This window comes from Brassica oleracea, chromosome C3 (genome assembly GCF_000695525.1).
Source record: "Brassica oleracea var. oleracea cultivar TO1000 chromosome C3, BOL, whole genome shotgun sequence".
Lineage (NCBI taxonomy): Eukaryota > Viridiplantae > Streptophyta > Magnoliopsida > Brassicales > Brassicaceae > Brassica > Brassica oleracea.
Genome location: NC_027750.1, coordinates 7,414,024 through 7,430,891, shown reverse-complemented (window position 1 = coordinate 7,430,891; position 16,868 = coordinate 7,414,024). Strand labels below are relative to the sequence as shown.

General features: G+C 36.3%; 3 protein-coding genes and 1 long non-coding RNA gene across 5 annotated transcripts; 3 read left to right on the top strand and 1 right to left on the bottom strand.

The window, feature by feature from the left end:
• The first annotated feature begins 1,903 nt into the window (after nucleotides 1-1,903).
• LOC106335239 (thiamine thiazole synthase, chloroplastic) lies at nucleotides 1,904-3,965 on the top strand. The gene is made up of 3 exons (XM_013773708.1): nucleotides 1,904-2,351; nucleotides 2,959-3,447; nucleotides 3,620-3,965. Exons 1-3 carry the CDS (start codon nucleotides 1,947-1,949, stop codon nucleotides 3,779-3,781), a joined length of 1,056 nt encoding a protein of 351 aa, XP_013629162.1. The 5' UTR covers nucleotides 1,904-1,946; the 3' UTR covers nucleotides 3,782-3,965.
• A 150-nt stretch (nucleotides 3,966-4,115) lies between these two features.
• Nucleotides 4,116-7,849, bottom strand: LOC106335238 (TBC1 domain family member 15-like). Of its 2 annotated transcripts, none has more exons than XM_013773707.1 (11): nucleotides 7,455-7,849; nucleotides 6,641-6,736; nucleotides 6,435-6,538; nucleotides 6,218-6,357; nucleotides 5,930-6,142; nucleotides 5,770-5,858; nucleotides 5,586-5,691; nucleotides 5,054-5,151; nucleotides 4,704-4,967; nucleotides 4,555-4,638; nucleotides 4,116-4,416 (listed from the first exon to the last, which is right to left on the bottom strand). In XM_013773707.1, exons 1-11 carry the CDS (start codon nucleotides 7,542-7,544, stop codon nucleotides 4,405-4,407), a joined length of 1,296 nt encoding a protein of 431 aa, XP_013629161.1. In that variant the 5' UTR covers nucleotides 7,545-7,849; the 3' UTR covers nucleotides 4,116-4,404. The 2 variants fall into 2 exon arrangements, with proteins under 2 accessions (XP_013629161.1, XP_013629160.1); XM_013773706.1 differs by having other exon boundaries at nucleotides 4,116-4,419; nucleotides 7,455-7,847.
• A 1,047-nt stretch (nucleotides 7,850-8,896) lies between these two features.
• LOC106329249 (glucose-6-phosphate/phosphate translocator 1, chloroplastic-like) lies at nucleotides 8,897-11,361 on the top strand. The gene is made up of 5 exons (XM_013767877.1): nucleotides 8,897-9,546; nucleotides 9,948-10,173; nucleotides 10,257-10,479; nucleotides 10,654-10,867; nucleotides 11,045-11,361. The coding sequence occupies exons 1-5, from the start codon at nucleotides 9,064-9,066 to the stop codon at nucleotides 11,054-11,056; spliced, it is 1,158 nt and encodes a 385-aa protein (XP_013623331.1). The 5' UTR covers nucleotides 8,897-9,063; the 3' UTR covers nucleotides 11,057-11,361.
• A 2,626-nt stretch (nucleotides 11,362-13,987) lies between these two features.
• Nucleotides 13,988-14,813, top strand: LOC106333130. Its single transcript, XR_001268287.1, has 2 exons — nucleotides 13,988-14,559; nucleotides 14,636-14,813. It is a non-coding gene; the product is annotated as an uncharacterized LOC106333130 (long non-coding RNA).
• Nucleotides 14,814-16,868: the final 2,055 nt, after the last annotated feature.

Genomic DNA, 16,868 nt, shown 5'->3' with positions numbered 1-16,868 from the left:
ACTCGCTTGGATTTGTAATGTGCTCACTGACCTTGGCGTCCAAGTCCCAACCCCTCCATTCCTCTACTGCGACAATATTGGTGCGACATTCCTTTGTGCGAACCCAGTTTTCCACTCTCGTATGAAGCACATTGCCCTCGACTATCACTTCGTAAGAGGACAGGTACAACAAGGAGCTCTGCGTGTCTCTCATGTCAACACAAGAGATCAACTCGCTGATGCCTTGACAAAGCCACTACCTCGCGCTCGATTCCTTGAACTAAGAGACAAGATTGGAGTTGCTTCAGCCCCTCCATCTTGAGGGGGCGTGTTAAGAATATGATATCTCTTCCATTTAAGTTTCGGATCTCAATCCCTGTAATATAGGAAACTATTATTAATAGCTTAACCTAGTAGCGCATGTGCTCTAGTATATATACTCTTCCTTGTCATGTAAAGCACAGATTGAAATTACATTCCTTACATCTAGCATACCGTAGCTTAATTCTTTGTAAGCACACGTCCCTCTTCACATCTATAAATCTGTTGAAGAAACCGTATTTATCAAAATCTGTGGAGCTATTAAACTCCAAATCCAATCCAAGAACAGATTGCCAAAGATCTCTCCATCTGCGACATAACAGGCTAGCCTTGATCATATCCTTCGTGGGAAGATTGAGAAGTATCTCACAAAGCAAAACCGGACACCACATGGCCTCCACCTCTCTCAGCGCAAATACATCCTTGACCTGCTCCATAAACACGATATGATCAATGCGAAACCGGTAAGCACCCCTATGGCGTCGTCGACAAAGCTTACGCTCAAAACCGGCACACCGCTAACCAACCCCACAAAATATCGCCAGCTCATTGGAGGTCTGCAATATCTTCAGTTCACACGTCTGGACATTGCCTTTGCAGTCAACCGGCTATCTCCGTTTATGCACTGTCCGACAGAAGATCACTGGCAAGCCGCCAAGAGAGTGTTAAGATACCTTGCAGGTACCCCTACTCATGTAGTCTACTACAGCGCCAACAACAAACCTCTTCTGCAAGCGTACTCAGACGCTGATTGGGCTGGGGATGCCGATGACTACGTCTCAACAAACTCTTACATAGTATACCTTGGGAAACATCCCATTTCATGGAGCTCCAAGAAACAAAATGGAGTCGCGCGTTCCTCTACCGAGGCCGAGTATAGGGCTGTTGCAAACGCTGCGGCTGAGCTCGCTTGGATTTGTAATGTGCTCACTAACCTTGGCGTCCAAGTCCCAACCCCTCCATTCCTCTAGTGCGACAATATTGGTGCGACATTCCTTTGTGCGAACCCAGTTTTTCACTCTCGTATGAAGCACATTGCCCTCGACTATCACTTCGTAAGAGGACAGGTACAACAAGGAGCTCTGCGTGTCTCTCATGTCAACACAAGAGACCAACTCGCTGATGTCTTGACAAAGCCACTACCTCGCGCTCGATTCCTTGAACTAAGAGACAAGATTGGAGTTGCTTCAGCCCCTCCATCTTGAGGGGCGTGTTAAGAATATGATATCTCTTCCATTTAAGTTTCGGATCTCAATCCCTGTAATATAGGAAACTATTGTTAATAGCTTAACCTAGTAGCGCATGTGTTCTAGTATATATACTCTTCCTTGTCATGTAAAGAATATATTGAAATCACATTCCTTACATGGACACCATAAATAACGAACTGTCTTTTCCACAAGTAAAATCCAAATCCATATCTATCGTACAAAGATATTTCACTTTCTTGTGTTCGTGTCACCACACACTCATAGCAAATGGTAACACGTACGTCCAGACAAAAGCTTCCTGATATTTTATAACCATAAACTGTACTTGAATACAAAAACCACGCGGACCATTCATTCCTTATCTCTGACTCTCCAGATATCTCTTCTTCTAATTTAAAGCCATCATCATCACACAAAACCTAAACACTCTCTCAAATGGCGGCTGTTACTTCTACTCTCTCCCTCTCTTCCACCAAGCCTCAGAGACTTTTCGACTCCTCTTTCCATGGCTCATCCATCTCCGCCTCACCTGTCTCCGTCGGTCTCAAACCACGATCTTTCTCTACCGTCTCTGTTCGCGCCACTGCTGGTTACGATCTGAACGCCTTCACTTTCGCTCCGATCAAGGAGTCGATCGTGTCTCGCGAGATGACGAGGAGGTACATGACGGATATGATCACATACGCCGAGACTGATGTTGTCGTTGTTGGCGCTGGGTCCGCTGGTTTATCATGCGCTTACGAGATCAGCAAGAACCCTAACGTTCAGGTCGCAATCATCGAACAATCTGTCAGTCCCGGTGGTGGCGCGTGGCTCGGTGGTCAGCTTTTCTCCGCCATGGTAATGCTCTCTCTCTCTCTTAAGAGTTAACACATTAACTTGGAACAATGAGCCGTACTGTATCAAACCGAAAAATGGGAATCCAAACCGAACAGAATTTTATGCATGGATCTTTTATTTCTGGAACCGAAAAGCCGAACCAGAACTTTTTTGAACCAGAACCGAACAATAGATATCCAAATTTTAGAATATAGTTTACATATCTAAAAATACTAATTATATTTAGTTTTGCAATAACCAAATATCCTAATAATAATTATTTATTCCAAAAATGAATTATCCAAATGTTTTTTTGTCCAAAATATTTCAAATGATCCAAACTATATTTTATTCGAAAATTTTGAATTACCCAATTTTTTTTTAAGAAATTAAAAATTATCCATAAAATTTATCCAATTAACCGAAATTATCCAGAAAACCAAATTAAACCTGAAAATTTTCTCGGATATTAACCGTTCTCAAATCCGGACCGAAAACAAAAATAATCAAATTAAAACCACCGAATTTTATAAAGAACGAATGGATGGATGGATCGTATATCTCTAGAATTGAAAACCAAAACTCAAAATGCCAGATTTTCTGAAAATTGTGTATTCGTATTTGACAGATTGTGCGCAAACCAGCTCACTTGTTCCTTGATGAGATTGGTGTACCTTACGATGAGCAAGACAACTACGTCGTTATCAAGCACGCTGCTCTCTTCACGTCCACCATCATGAGCAAGCTTTTGGCTCGTCCCAACGTCAAGCTCTTCAACGCCGTCGCAGCCGAGGATCTGATTGTGAAAGGAAACAGAGTCGGTGGTGTGGTGACTAACTGGGCTCTTGTGTCGATGAACCACGACACACAGTCTTGCATGGACCCAAACGTCATGGAAGCCAAGATTGTTGTCAGCTCGTGCGGTCACGACGGTCCCTTTGGAGCCACTGGTGTGAAGAGGCTGAAGAGCATTGGGTTGATCGACCATGTTCCTGGGATGAAAGCTCTCGACATGAACACGGCTGAAGATGCGATTGTGAGATTGACCAGGGAGGTTGTTCCTGGTATGATTGTGACCGGTATGGAAGTTGCAGAGATTGATGGCGCACCAAGAATGGTGAGTTTGTCCCTTTCCTTGACTAATTTATGATCTAATATCCATAGTTTAAAAAAATAAAAATAATGGATGTTAAATAATTAGTTCAAAAAAATAATAATAAAATAATAATAATAATAGTAATATCCATAATTTTAAGATCATGTTCTGAGTTGATGAATTGGTGATGCAGGGACCAACCTTTGGAGCTATGATGATATCGGGACAGAAGGCGGGACACCTCGCACTGAAAGCTTTGGGACAGCCCAATGCTTTGGATGGAACCTATGTCGGAGACCTAAGCCCGGAGCTGGTGTTAGCAGCTGCTGATTCAGCTGAAACCGTAGATGCTTAAGTGCAAGGTAAGAAAATTTCCCTTGATCCTTCTGATGTGGAAGGGGTTGCAATAAAGGAGGAGTTTAGATGTTTTAAAAACTTATTTATGTTTTTGAACTTTTCTGGTGTCTTTGCTTCTTTGTAATGAAAATGTTTCTTTGGTGTCAAATTGCGTTAATTATGTTCACTCGTTATGTTGTGTTCTTCTCCGATCCTTTATTGGTTTTGTTAGTACAAGCAGCTCACTCATAACTGACAAAAACGTGACGGCTCAAGCGTTCTCTCTGAAGACGACAAAAAATCATCTTTATTTACATAATCCGACTTATAAATACAAAGAGGTTATCCAGGAGGAAGATAAATTTGCTGTGCTTTTACCTTTTCCCTTTGTGTTGTTAATACAAAATCAAAAAAGAACACAGGATTTGTCACATCAAATATTACAACATGGGTTTGTATCATTGTATGAAGACTTTAGAACGAAAAGTTGTTGTGTGCTGTGTAAGTTAGGGAATGCTTGCCACCCAAGGGATCATATATCTCTGACCAGTAAATAACTTTTTGTCGCCGGGTTTTGTGAGTTATCAGATACGTAAAAAAACAATATACAAAAAAGGCTCCACTCATGAATCTTCTCCAATGCTATTTCTTGGCCTGCTATAATAACAAAATGGAAAACGATTAGAGAGACTTAAAATACAGCTAAAGAATTTACATTGTGAGTAAGATCAGTACAAACTTGTGACAGAAACAAATCTAAGAGTCTAAGAGACAAGGGAAAAACTTTAAAACCTTTTTTAGATATTTCTTGTGAAGTTTCATTGCACCAGTACAAGCTTTCTTAGCATCCAAGTTTCCCGTTATGTCATTTAAGATCTAAGCAAAACAAACAGATTAGGTGTTAAAAGAGACAAAAACACAGTAAGATCTCTGATCATTACCTTAACAACATCATCAAGTCCTCGAGCTTCGGTCATAAGCTTAGAACTCTTGTCTTTCAAAACACTAGCCACTAAGAAAACCGAAATAGGCAAAGGACCTTCTGCGCTATTCCCACCGTTCTTAATGTTCTCCCTCTCGTACTTCCCACATTGTTTTATCGACTTCGGTTTGCCTTTGGAGGAGCCTTCAGTTTTCTCTCCCTCGAACTCAGGCTCCTCGTAGAGAGAATACATCTCCGGATCATACTCTAATGCCCACATCATCTGCTCAGAAATAATATCAGTCTATATTAGCGTGCGGTCCAAGATAGATGATTCTGAGCTTATAGAAAGAGGAACTAAACCGTTACCTCCCAGAGATACAAGGAGTCGCAGAAAGAGAATTCTCTTCTGAACTGTACCATTATCATACGGATAGCAAAGAGATAGTCACCTCCTCCCAAGTTCTCTGCATTTCAAAATAAGATCTCTTTAAGCTCAACATATTACGATTATTATATATAGGCATGGGGTTCGGGTAGTTCAGGTCGGATAGTTCGGAATTCTGGTAGTTTGGTTCGGTATTCGGTATTTAAGTTTTTTACCGAAATTAACCGGAATTTTTTGTTTCAGTTATATTTCGGTTAAAAATTCGGTTAAATTCAGGTAGTTTTGGTTAGTTTGGTTCGAAATTTTAGTTAATTCGTTTAGTTTGATTCGAAATTTTGTTAACAATTTTTTTTTGTTTGGAAAACTGAACTAACCAATTACCGAACCGAAAACCAAATCTTTTTTATAAACCTGCTGAACTGAACCCAACTAATCAAAAATTCGGCGGGTTTGGTTCGGTTCAAAATCCCAGGCCTAATTATATGCAACAAGTGAGGGTGAGAAAGCTTTTACCTAAGTGGTGGTGAAGTTTGGGGTCAATGATCTGAGTGATTGAAGCCAAATGAGTAAGCTGTGCTTCAACTCCAACTGATCTTCCCGTGCTCCTGAAGTTTCCTCTCTTTACACAGACAGAGAGAGAGAGTCAAGACTCAAGACAAAACATACATGAACCGCAAAACAACATATGTAAACGTACCAATCTTCGCATCAATCTTTCAAAACACCAAAAAGCATCAGCTTCATCTTCAAGAAGCATAATCATAGGAGAACAAAGATCACTCATTCCTGCTCACAAGAAAACATTAGAACCAACCAACTTATACTCTGTTCGGTCTCTAAATCTAAAGGCTTTTTACCTTGGCAATACCCAACGTCATCGTCTATCCAGGCGTAAAGAGCTAGAATGTCCCAAAGCTTAGACAAATTCTCCTTCTTCTCGTAGAATACCAACGTCCTATCCGTGCGGTTTACATCAAGACCTATCTGGTGAAGTGTAAGCATCCATTGGATAACTTTCTTGTCTAAAGGTCCTCTGCTTTCAAGCTCTTTGAAGAAATCAGAATCTTCACCTATCAATAATCATCTTAAAATGCTTAGTTTTACCATATCATGATGCTCAACTACGTCCTACAGACTTGTGTTACCTAAGTTTGTTTCTTGGAGTACAAGAGGATCGAGAATGGGTTGACCCTTCTCGGTGATGACAGGTGCGGTAATGAAACCACCACTTCCGATGACTGGAAACATTTGTTTGCATTCCTGTTTCCAAGAGGCATACTGGGTTCTGAAAAGGGAAAGTACTAATGATTTTTAAGTAGAAAGATATAACAGTAGCAAAGAGAATGCAAGAAGACAATATACCTTCTACGTTGTCGGATTTGCTCTCTTTCTTCAAATGTGCTCTTTGGATCATAACAACCAAGTAAGAACTCCCAGACTTCTCCTCTAATCGTTGGATGGATCCCCTAGATACCCAGTCAAGAAAGCAAGCAAATGGTGTTCTGGTATATAAGCTAACTATCAGGTATTCATTTGTGTTTGCAAACAATGTTTTTTTGAGACTTTACCCCTTGTTGGATTCGATTTAGAGTCTTTCCCATATCTAGGAACCCTTCCTGTGTAAATGCAGCTTGCCATTTTCTTACACTTAGAGTTTTACCAGGCTGCAACAAACATAATTAAAGAAAAAGAAAAGTACTGTCAGCAATGAGACTCTGCCATTCTCTAAACCTAATCATGTGTAAGTGAAACTAAAATAGCACTGACATCAATAATATAGTAATGAATGCTATCCTCTCTTGTTATTAAAAATAAATAAATTAAGAGCACATTCCCACCTGCATAAACCTAACAAAGGCAAACAAAATCACCAAATACAACGAAGAATCTACCTATGTTTAGTTTGGTTCAAAATTAATTAAAATAGCATAACATAGCATTATTGATTACGAAACTACATAACTAGTAATGAATGCTATCATCCTTTCTTGTTATTAAAAAAAAAAAATTAAGAGCACACTCCAAATACAATGAGGAATCTACATTTCTCTAAACACAATCATGAGAAGATCAACTTAATTAACAAGCACAAATAAGAACATGTAATGCTCAATTTGCTTGTTTCATCATCAAACACATGACAACACTTAATAATGGTAAAATTTTCCAACATAAAAATAAAACACTGATACAATATTAACACACACAGGAGAAGGGAATGAAACATAAAACAACACCAGAATGTCCTAATGATATAAAATAAAATAAAATAAAGTCAGCAAAGATTCTGAAACTGCAATCGCCAATCTCAAAGATAACAGAAACCAATCCAAATGCTAAACAACATTTAATAAGATGAGACATTAGGGGAAAGGAAGATACTTTGATCTTGAATCTGGTATTGGGGACATCAGTGCTCTCAGGGCGAATCTGGTAATAAGAATCTGCTGGTTCTGCCGGGGCTCCCCACATTTTTGTGCAAGTTTTTCAATCCCAAAAGATATTGAAAATATGAAAAACAGAGAAAAAATCAAGAAAATAAGTTTGGAAGAAAAGAAAAAACTGGCACCCTCTCAAAAGATCGATTCTCTCAGAAGAAAACAAATGAGAGATCTTAAGAGGGAGGTTCCAGTTTTGGAGAAAAGATCAAAGACAAAATAACTTTTCTTGTTTGGGTTGCAATGTGTTACGTAATCATTTGTTTCCTCTTTACATTATTTTTTGGTTTTTTCAATTGGGTGGTGTTTGGAGAAGCAATGACTTTTGATGGTGGATATGAGGTTGGATCGTTTGGTCAAAGCTCGTTGATCTCTATCTTTAATTATCTTCTAATCATCCCTAATTAGTAAACGAGTTCGAGACAAGAGAGAGGAGTTTGTGTTGTTTGTTGACGTACCGTTAAATGTTAGGCCCAACCCAAAGTTGATTTTGGTTTTATTTGAGTCGGTTTAATTTGGTTTAGACCAAACTTGATATTCTAATTCTCTCTTCTTCTTTTTTTGTCACGAATTCTAATTCTCTCTTATTCTTTTTTTTTTGTTTTCTTAAAGAATAGTTAAGTTGATCGAAGTAGAAGAGAAAACTATTTTTATTTCTGGTTTCCCTTTTTCTTTCATAAACTCTAAACACGTTAAATTTGTTTTTAGTTGCGTATTAAATCTCAATAAAATTAAATTATTTCAAATATTAAATTGAATAGTACTCCTTCTCTGTATCAAAATAAATGGATCTTAAGGTTTTTGCATATCTGTTAAGGAATTACAAAATTTTATTCAATTTTACTCGTTTGTATAAAACAACAATAAATACAGATAATTCAACCAATAAAAAATTATACTACAAAATACAAATAGTAAAAAACATAAAATTGTATTTATTTTTTACATGAAAACTTGAAAACATCACTTAAAATGAAATAAAAAAATTTCTCTCCGAATACCACTTAAAATGAGGGAGCATTAGTGCTATGCTATTCTCCATCAACAAACCATTAATGTGATTTCTGATCCATTAGTGATATTTTTTGTTATTTAAACTTCTTATTAATTCAATAATTAGTTGTTGAAAAAATAGCATATTCCCCTTCAAATTTTTAGATTCGATGTCTATTTTTTAATGTGTAAATTCCACGTTACTGATATAGTTCAAAGCCGCCCCTAACCTAATCGTAAGATTGACGCAAATTAAAAGAAAACAAATCGTAGAACTGTAGTAATTTGAAATATAAGCAAATAACTTTTTTTTTGAATTGTATTTGTCAACAAATAACAAATTTCCTCAAAAAAGTAGGAAATCAAATAATAAAAGAAAAAGACAGTAGCATTCGTGTACTAATATACTGCATAGTTTCTATAAACATTGCGAACAAGATCTTTCCAGGTCAAACACTTTGATCCTCTTCCTACTTAACAAAGTTCTCCGACAGCTAAGCGTTTTATATTCTTTTTATTTTAATTCGACGAAAAGCTTCTTTTTTTCTAATATTCCGGCGATGGTTTTAGCTGCGAAGCAGACTCTCTCCGCTAAGATCGGATTCTCCGCTCCACTTCCCCGACGGAACCCGTCTTCCTCACTCCAACGACTTCCTCTCTCCCTCTCCTTTCCGTCGCCGGCGCTTCCAAAACGCACCGTTTTAACCCTCTCTAAGCCCTTGCACCTCTCTTCTCTGAGAGCAAAGTCTCCAGTGAGACGCTCGGCCTACGAAGCCGACAAGTCAGAGCCTCCTCAGCCGATCGACGACACGAAGTCCGAGGCGGCGAAGAAACTGAAGATCGGAGTATACTTCGCTACTTGGTGGGCTTTGAACGTTGTCTTCAACATCTACAACAAGAAGGTCTTGAACGCTTACCCTTATCCATGGCTTACCTCCACGCTCTCTCTCGCCGCCGGTTCGTTGATGATGCTCATCTCTTGGGCTGTTGGCATCGTTGAGACTCCCAAAACGGATTTCGATTTCTGGAAAACTCTTTTCCCGGTAAGTGGGTTGGTGGGTCTTTGCTTAGAGATGTAAAGGTGGAAACTTTTTTTTTTTTGGGTGTAAGTAAAGGTGGAAACTTTAGGTTAGATATCGATGTATACGGTGATGGGTATTGAAGTTTATGGTCAAATTGATTGTTGTTTTGTTACCTGAGCGATATGCATAGTTTTGTTTGTTACCAAGTAGAGAGAGAGAGAAGAAAGTGATGTTTCTTTTTGGCTGTGTTTGTTCATAAGCTGCTGAATTTTGTTATTTTGTTATAATATATTAACTTTTATAGCTAAATTCTGAGAATTCAAGAGTTGGAATACGAGAATACAGATTTAAAGTATACTTTTTTTTTTTAATAATTGGTTGTACTAAAGTGTTTTTTTTTTTGTTGGTTGGGTTGATTATAGGTTGCTGTGGCGCACACAATTGGTCATGTGGCCGCAACGGTGAGCATGTCAAAGGTTGCTGTTTCATTCACACACATCATCAAGAGTGGCGAGCCAGCGTTTAGCGTTCTTGTCTCCAGGTTCCTATTAGGCGAAACGTTCCCTTCTTCGGTTTACCTCTCCCTCATTCCCATCATCGGTGGTTGTGCTCTCTCTGCCCTTACTGAGCTTAACTTCAACATGATTGGTAATGTATTGCAGTTCTGGTTAGCTAGCTTCTATAAGCCATTGTGTATTTTTCTATAATAATGTTTCTGTTTCGTCTCTTAGGTTTCATGGGAGCGATGATTTCGAATTTGGCATTCGTGTTCCGTAACATATTCTCAAAGAAGGGAATGAAGGGAAAGTCTGTGAGCGGAATGAACTACTACGCTTGTCTCTCAATGTTATCACTCTTGATCCTCACTCCCTTTGCATTTGCGGTTGAAGGACCTCAGATGTGGATCGATGGCTGGCAAAAGGCTCTCTCCGACATCGGACCTCAGTTTGTCTGGTAATGTTTTGGTCCTGTTAGATGTATCCTTGTCCTGTTCCTATACTCCGTTGTGAAAAGACCCATTTATCAAGTTCTTGTCTTTATCTCTCAGAATATCTGTTTTTATCCGAATTATTAAGACGCCTTTAGTGATTATGTCAATGAATACATTGTTTCTATCAAATTTTGTAGGTGGGTGGCTGCGCAGAGTGTGTTTTATCATCTCTACAACCAAGTGTCTTACATGTCTTTAGACCAAATCTCTCCCTTGACGTTTAGTGTGGGTAACACCATGAAGCGTATCTCAGTAATAGTCTCCTCCATTATTATCTTCCGCACTCCAGTGCAGCCCGTTAACGCTCTTGGAGCTGCCATTGCTATCCTCGGAACCTTCTTGTATTCCCAGGTAAACCACACCGCACATAGTCTGTGAAATGACCAATATACCCATGTTATCCATATTCCACTATGATAAATAAGCGTCTCTTGGCTTCACTTCTTGGCTTGTTCATCATCATCATGAATCAATATCTTAAATGTCATCCTCATGTTACTTTATCACGGTTTTTTGCGCGTCTTGCAGGCAAAACTTTGATTGGGCAATGCATGGAGTGTTCCGGTCCGATGCTGAACTCGTGATTTCGGTTTTAACCAGGGGGGAAGATGTAGATATTTGTCCTCAATAATGATGAGACTGGAGACGACAATGTTAGTGTGTTAGGCAGTTTCTTAAATTGAGCTTCTTGGGTTTAATTGTTTGAATTTAGGGGAAACGAGAAAGATTGCCTCTTTGTAACTAAAGCGGGACATCAATTACCCCTTGAGAGAGAGAATAAGACTATTTCAAAATATAAGAGAACTATTTCAAATATATATATATATAGAATAATAATTTTATTCGAGCTCATATATCTTCCTGGTTCTGAGATGAGACGAAGCTTTCTCTGGTGCTCTACCAGGGTGTTTTGATTCCGGGAGGCGGAGGCTATTTCAGCTTCGTCGTCGTCGGCTTTTGATCTCGGAGAAGTAGAGGCTTCCGAAGCTCTGCGCCGCCGACAATAGAAATTTATTTTCCTTTGTGATGCGATCGATGGGTCTATAGCTTTGATTCTCTGGGAGTCGGAGGAGATCTCGACTGGGTCGAGGACGATCTCTGTTGGTGGAGCTTAGGCATCGTTGTGTATGCTTGAAGCTAGTGGGTTTCTTTGCTTGTGGTTCTGTTTCTCGAAAGCCCCGGTGGTTGATGATTAGGATCCGTCGACGTCTTTCAGTTTGGAGAGATTGGTCGCGGTGTTTCCTTTGAATGGGTGCTTGGTGAATGTTCTCTTGTCTTCACGTTTGATGGCTTGATAATCGGATGAGATCTCGATAGGCGATGAAACTCTCCGATGATGTGCTAAAGCGATGAAGGAGGAGATGTTGTAGTCTCTGGTTTTTCTTCATCCGTTCGGTGGTTCGATGGGTTCGGTGTGCGGTGGTTACGGTGTATTCCGGTGAAACACGTGTTCGTTTCGTCTTTCTCCGGTGATGACTCGTAGTTTGAGTCAAGATGTGGTGACCTAGTGACGCGTGTCCCTTGATGGCGAGGTCTCAACACGTGTACGTCCAAGTGAATTTCCCGATGCGTGGTAACGTATGGCGCCGATCGGGTTTTCTTTTTTGAACTTAATTGTCCTTGTGTTTTGGGCTTTCTGTTTAATACGTTTGGGCTTTATGCTGGGCTTAGATCCTTATGGTGTTGTATCTTTTTGTTGTGATACTTTTAAGATAAATGGAAATTTCAGATGGCGAAAAAAAAAAAAAAAAAAAATCTTCCTGGTTCTTGATCTTATCCGTTGAAGTTACATGAATAAGCACCATAATTTTATTTAAGTAGCTTGTTAGTTCTTCCGAAGTTACCGTATAAGTATAATTTTCATTTGTAAAAAGGAAAATTCCAAAAGAAAGAAATCCAAAGAAACAATAATTATTAGTGACGTATTTTGTTTTATGTTGACGCTTGGGAATAAAGCAGAGGCTTTAGATATTTTAGATTTGGTTCGATGGCAGAGATAGAAAGAAAAAAAAAAGATGTCTCTTAGGATTTCAGAAAAGAATTATACTAAAAGAACTCTCTATCTGAATTCGCATTTAGCTTCTTCTTTTTTTTTTTTTATAACCACGGTGTATCCCAGAGGGTTTCTAGGTCCAATGACTAATCACTACGAGACCCGTAGGATCTGCGTTTTTTTAGAGTATGATTATCCGGGGTCCTTAGTGAAGTTCTTAGTGCGTGAGCCTCCACAAAACCCTTAAGGATCGGTTACAAAAACTACTAATTAAAAATCGATTTTAGTGAGTTTCTTACACTGTTCACGGGCTCCACTGACTCGTGGCGATCCGCGATTGGTTTACTTTTTAACTTTTTTTTAAAAAAAAAATAGGTTTCTTAAGGATAAACATGACCTTACCACTTAAGACGCCCCGAATGACCAAAAAGAATCGAACCCAAAACGCTACTCAGAGCTGTGAGACTTTTACAACTATTGCAAGACTACTTGGTTACACTAAACCAAGACCACTCGGTTAATTTCGCTTATCTTTGTAATATTTATGCATCAAAGTCGCCACCATTTTGTTTTAAATTAGTCAAGATCACAAGCTACACATGACAATAGCAGACAATTATATCATGCTTGCCTGTATATGCAAATTGTGTTTCAGTAGAAAACAGAAGGTGACAAAAAATAAGAAAACAGAAAAAAAAAGACATTTAGCCAACGTTTCAACATCTTCATCTCCTCTTCCAATGAAGTTCAATACGACTCTGGTTCCGTTTGGTAACGTCGGACATAGCTTCTCGAGGTGAGCTCAGTGGCGGAACTACCGTTATACCACGGTGGTCAAGTGACCCATGTGGATTCCTGTTAAAAAATATTTTACTTGTACTTTCTAAAGAAAATATGTTGTAATTGGTTTGTTGACCCCTTTTAAATATACAAGTTATGAAATTGACCCCGGTAAAATGTTTTCCTGCCTCCGCCACTGGGTGAGCTAGCACGTCAGAGGTCTCTAGTGTTGGGATTATCTCCTCTAACCGCGAAACTCTCTTGAAATAAACAGCATATTTTACAGTACAGAACAAAAGAATATTCTTTACGTTTTTACAAAAAAAAAATATATATATATGAGAACAATATCAATTTTCTAAGTTAAAAAAAAAAAACAATATCAATTTTCTAGATTAAACTGAAGACAAGCAACACATAAGGTTATTTATCTGTTTGTGCAAATGACACAACTATAAGAAATTAGTGAATTTAGAGGATATTTATGATTAGTTGACTACCAAATGCAACACCTATATAATAACAAAATAATAATACAAAAACATTATATAATAGGAATTTGCAGTAGATAACCATAATAAGAAATATAATTTGGTAATCGGATAAGATACTGTTGAAACTTATCCCAAAAGTGACCCTACTCTTAAGCATGTAGATAGAGCTGACCGGACCAATTGTTGCCCCTACATGTACGGGAACAACTACGACCCTAATGGCTCTCTCACTTCGTCACTCTTTCTTTTTCATGTTTTTTCTTCGCTCCTTCCTGTTTTTTTTGTTGAAGACAGATGCCTAAGACTTATTTCTCTAGCGATAAGTCTATGAAAAAAAAGACAAGATTGTAGAGTACGATGCTTTATTTAGATATCTCTTTCTTCTCATAAATATCGTCTTAAATATTTTTTTATTTTTCAGATTCTCCTTTACATTTTTTCATTTTCTCTTTACTGTGTTCATTTTTCATTTTTTTCATTTTTAGTTTGCCTTTTCTCACACTGGTTTCATCGAAAAACATATTTCATTGAAGAAAAAGAAGATTTAGCTTCAGATCTATATGTACATAAGAGAAAATCTATTGTATACACGCCAGGAACTCATAACCGTAGATTAAACAGTGTATACTCGCGAACATATCTCTTGAATCACAGCAGTGGTATGATTTTCACCACCTCGGATTGCATACAATATTGTGGTACCATTTTTACCACCTATGTTTTCATTTTGTGGTTTTTGTTTGGTGAAATGAGGAGCTTGATCCAACAAAGTTATGGTGAAATATCTCTTTGAAATATGAAGATTCGAATTTGAATACCCATAGTTTTGATTTTAACATCATTCGCGTGCAGATCCAAGTTTAAGCTCGACGAAGGTTTTTTCATAACAGTCATGGTGGAGACGATGTTTGATTTTTTTCAGTTATTGATTTTGGCCTCTAAGAAGCCTTTTTATGAGGTTTAATGTACATTAATTTATCTGTAATACTTTGTAATTTCAGGTTAAAAATCATGTGTACATATTACTTCATTTTTTATTATAACTTAACTCGAACTTATGATTTACTATCCTGTTTTAATACACATTCATGTTCCAAATACTGGTTTATTTGGAGGCACTAAACATTTTAAATCTCGGCAAACAAAGTGATATTGATGGCTATTACAAGATTTACCCGGTTTAACTAACTAATATACGGTTAAGGCACATGCAAACATATTACTCTATCTCTTATAATAACATAATTCAAATCCATGATGCAGATACCAGTTTATTTAAAAGCACTCAGCATTTTAAATATCGGCTAACAAAATCATATTTATGGCTATTACAAGATTTATCTGGATTAAAATTCAAATATCCGGTTAAGGTTCACGCGTACATATTACTTTATATCTTGTAATAACCTAATTCAAACCCATGATGCATTAGCCGGTTATAATGCACATTCATATTAATATATAAAAAATCATTTCCTCGCTATTATTGTTACAGTCCGGATTATCTATGTATTACCGGCTGTTGAATAAGTTATCCGGATATGCATATCATATAAACCGAATCCATCATCGTTTAGCATCTAAAATAAATGATTGAAAAACAATTGTGTTTTATGAATAACAAGCCATTAACATACTTTGCAAATTTTCGGTGAACAAAATAATTTTATGGATTAAATTAAAGTTAGTTTCAGTAAAAGATATAAGATTTGGTTTTATCTTATTTTTTTAAAAAAATTATATAGTTTCTATATGAATACAGGTGGTTTAAAAAAAGTATAATATAAATTATGATATTTGTAGTGAATATAAATTAAAATATAAAATATATTTATATATATTTTATTCATAATATTTCAATTTTAATTTAATAATTTGAAATATTAGTTTTATTTTTATTTATTTATTCGAAACCGTCTGCAATCGCAAACATTAGTGAAAGCCATCTTCTAATTATGAAAAATTTTGAGCAACTTGAAGCAGTTTCTGACAGTTTTTGTAATTGATATAAAATGCCAACAACCACTAATATTCGCGAACAAACCGTTTGCAGGGATAGCAGAAGAATTTCTTAATTTGTGAATAACTTTTTAATTTTCTTTTATGGTTTATTTAGTTTATTCAAAATAGTTTAAATATGATTATACTGATCACATAAGTAAAAACAAAAAAAATTATATAAAGCATGTTATCTTAGTTTTTTTTTTAAATCACATTTATTTGAAATTAGGTTATATTTATTTAAATAATTTAATTTTTAAGATGCATATATCTAAAAGTTTCAAGAATGACACATGCGTGAAATATTAGCATTTGAAAAACATATATTTATAAAAAAATATTATTTACTCTTTTTAGTTTATTAAAAGGTAAAATAAAGTGTTAGTGTACAGATAGTATATATAAGCATATTAAAAAATGTAGTCATTTATAAGAAACTATAAGACTCTCACATTTATAAGAATTGTGAAAATAAAAATATTAAAAAAACTAAAATGGGTTTCTGAAAAATTATAATATTCTATTTTTATTTTTCTTTATTTTTAAATTGATTACCTTGATAAAAAAATTAAAAATAAAATAGTTTTATTATAAAGTAATCTACTATTAAATCACTGTATAGGTTTCAAAACAATTTGCATATTTTAGTCTAAAATATTTTTTTTGAATATATTATATTTATTCTTTTATATGACTTATTTGTTTAAATAATTATTTTTGTAATTTGATTTTTTAATAAATCATTTTATTAATGATAACTTAGTAATCACCCAATCTAAAACTGATTTTTATTCAAAATTACTTTCCAAATAAATGAACTTTATAATATACTGTATGTTGTAATTCCAATTGAACCTCTATGTTGATTTTAGGATCTGACTGGTTTTAACGCATCAATTATGAGTTCGGTTGTAGAAGTTTGCGGATGTAAGAAAATGTTATTTCAAGTATTATTAAACGATTTGTAAGACTGATACTTAGTTATAAATTGGTACATTTGTAAAATACTTATGACTCATTAAATATAAGATGATGTAGCAGTTTAATAATAAATTAATAATATTAATATATTATAAAATATTAA